General features: G+C 48.4%; 1 protein-coding gene across 1 annotated transcript; it reads left to right on the top strand.

Annotated features, from left to right (window-relative positions):
• Positions 1-284: 284 nt before the first annotated feature.
• On the top strand, positions 285-955 carry LOC141816024 (protein GOS9-like; the record flags this gene model as incomplete). Its single annotated transcript, XM_074703857.1, has 2 exons — positions 285-526; positions 614-955. Coding segments are annotated over 2 exons (584 nt in total), but the record flags the coding sequence as incomplete, so codon positions are not given.
• Positions 956-1,369: the final 414 nt, after the last annotated feature.

Genomic DNA, 1,369 nt, shown 5'->3' with positions numbered 1-1,369 from the left:
TAATATATGAAGTTGTGAGATTATTTATGTTATATTAAAAATATAATAAATCTAAAAATTATCGAGTAATTGGCTCAACGTATAAAGAGGCCGGCGGTGGGGGTTTGTGCAAGGTAAACTGGTGCAATCACTTTGACTGTTAAATCAATTATCATGTAATAGATATCTTCTTCTTAATTTTCCTTTATCTCGTTCTCTTCGATCGGTCTATAAAAGAAGGAAATGGGCTGTCACTCCTGCGTGCAACAATAATGTTGTCTCATATATTCTCTCCTCTCCTTCAGCCTTTTCAATCCTCCATCGCCATCCAAGCCTCGGCCTGCACTTAGCCATGGCTAACAATAGGATTGGGCCATGGGGAGGCACGGGAACCTACAACTTTGACATTGGTCGAAATGCCTCCCAAATTACAAAGGTTGTACTCCACGCCGGAGAGATCGTCGACAGTTTGAAGATCTTTTATGTTGACGAGGGGAATGAAGTCAATACAACCCGAATAGGCGGCGGCGGCGGCGGTTTGTGCGAGGTAAGTGAAATGGTCAGCATTCTAGCTATATAGATTATCATTGTGTGTATATATATATATATGTGTGTCGATTTTGAGATGTTACAGTTTAAACTACGTCCTGGTGAATATATCAACTCGATGAAAGGGTCATTCAGAGCTTATTACGACGAAAAATACATGGAGAATTACGGTGAAATTTGTATCACTAAGCTCCAATTTAAGACTAACAAAGGAAGGAAGCATGGGCCATTTGGACAAGGAGGTGGCAGTGAGTTCAGTGTTCCAGTCGGGGACGGTCGAATTGTTGGATTCTTTGGCCAGTACTGCAGGTATCTAAACGCCATCGGAGTCTATGTGGCTCCCCGACCGCGCAACATCCCCGACTCGAGCCGCAGCCCCGACCCGACCCAAGGAGTCGGGGCCGAATCGTACCTTCTGTCCTACTGACCACTCCTTCTGACAGCCACGCCGCCCGGCATGGCCACGCGCCGCCTCGACGTACGACACTGTCCACAGTGTACTTCGACATTAAAGACACCATTCCGCGCCAGTACAGAAAGTACCCGCACAGTAAGGTCTCCCTTACTGTGCCCAGTGTACGGACCGACTCCTCCTTATATAAGGCGAGCCCCTGTAGAGGGGCCAGGTATGTGCTAACCTCTGCATCACTTCTTCTACTCTCATTTGCTCTCCTACCGTCGCTGACTTAAGCATCGGAGTGGTCTCGCCGGTCCCGCCGGCCAGCCATCTCACGGTGTTTTGTGATCGCAGGTTGCCGGCGATTAGCTACTAGTCTCATCCTTCCCCCCGCACAGTGCCCTGAGGAAGTGACGTGTGCGCCCAGCGGAGTTCTTGACGGGA

The sequence above is a fragment of the Curcuma longa genome, unplaced genomic scaffold (assembly GCF_044706935.1).
Source record: "Curcuma longa cultivar G26 ecotype Majalengka, Jawa Barat unplaced genomic scaffold, ITB_CL_G26_1.1 contig_1400, whole genome shotgun sequence".
Taxonomy (NCBI): Eukaryota; Viridiplantae; Streptophyta; class Magnoliopsida; order Zingiberales; family Zingiberaceae; genus Curcuma; species Curcuma longa.
Note: the sequence above shows the minus strand (reverse complement) of the source record. Positions and strands in the feature narration are given on the sequence as shown.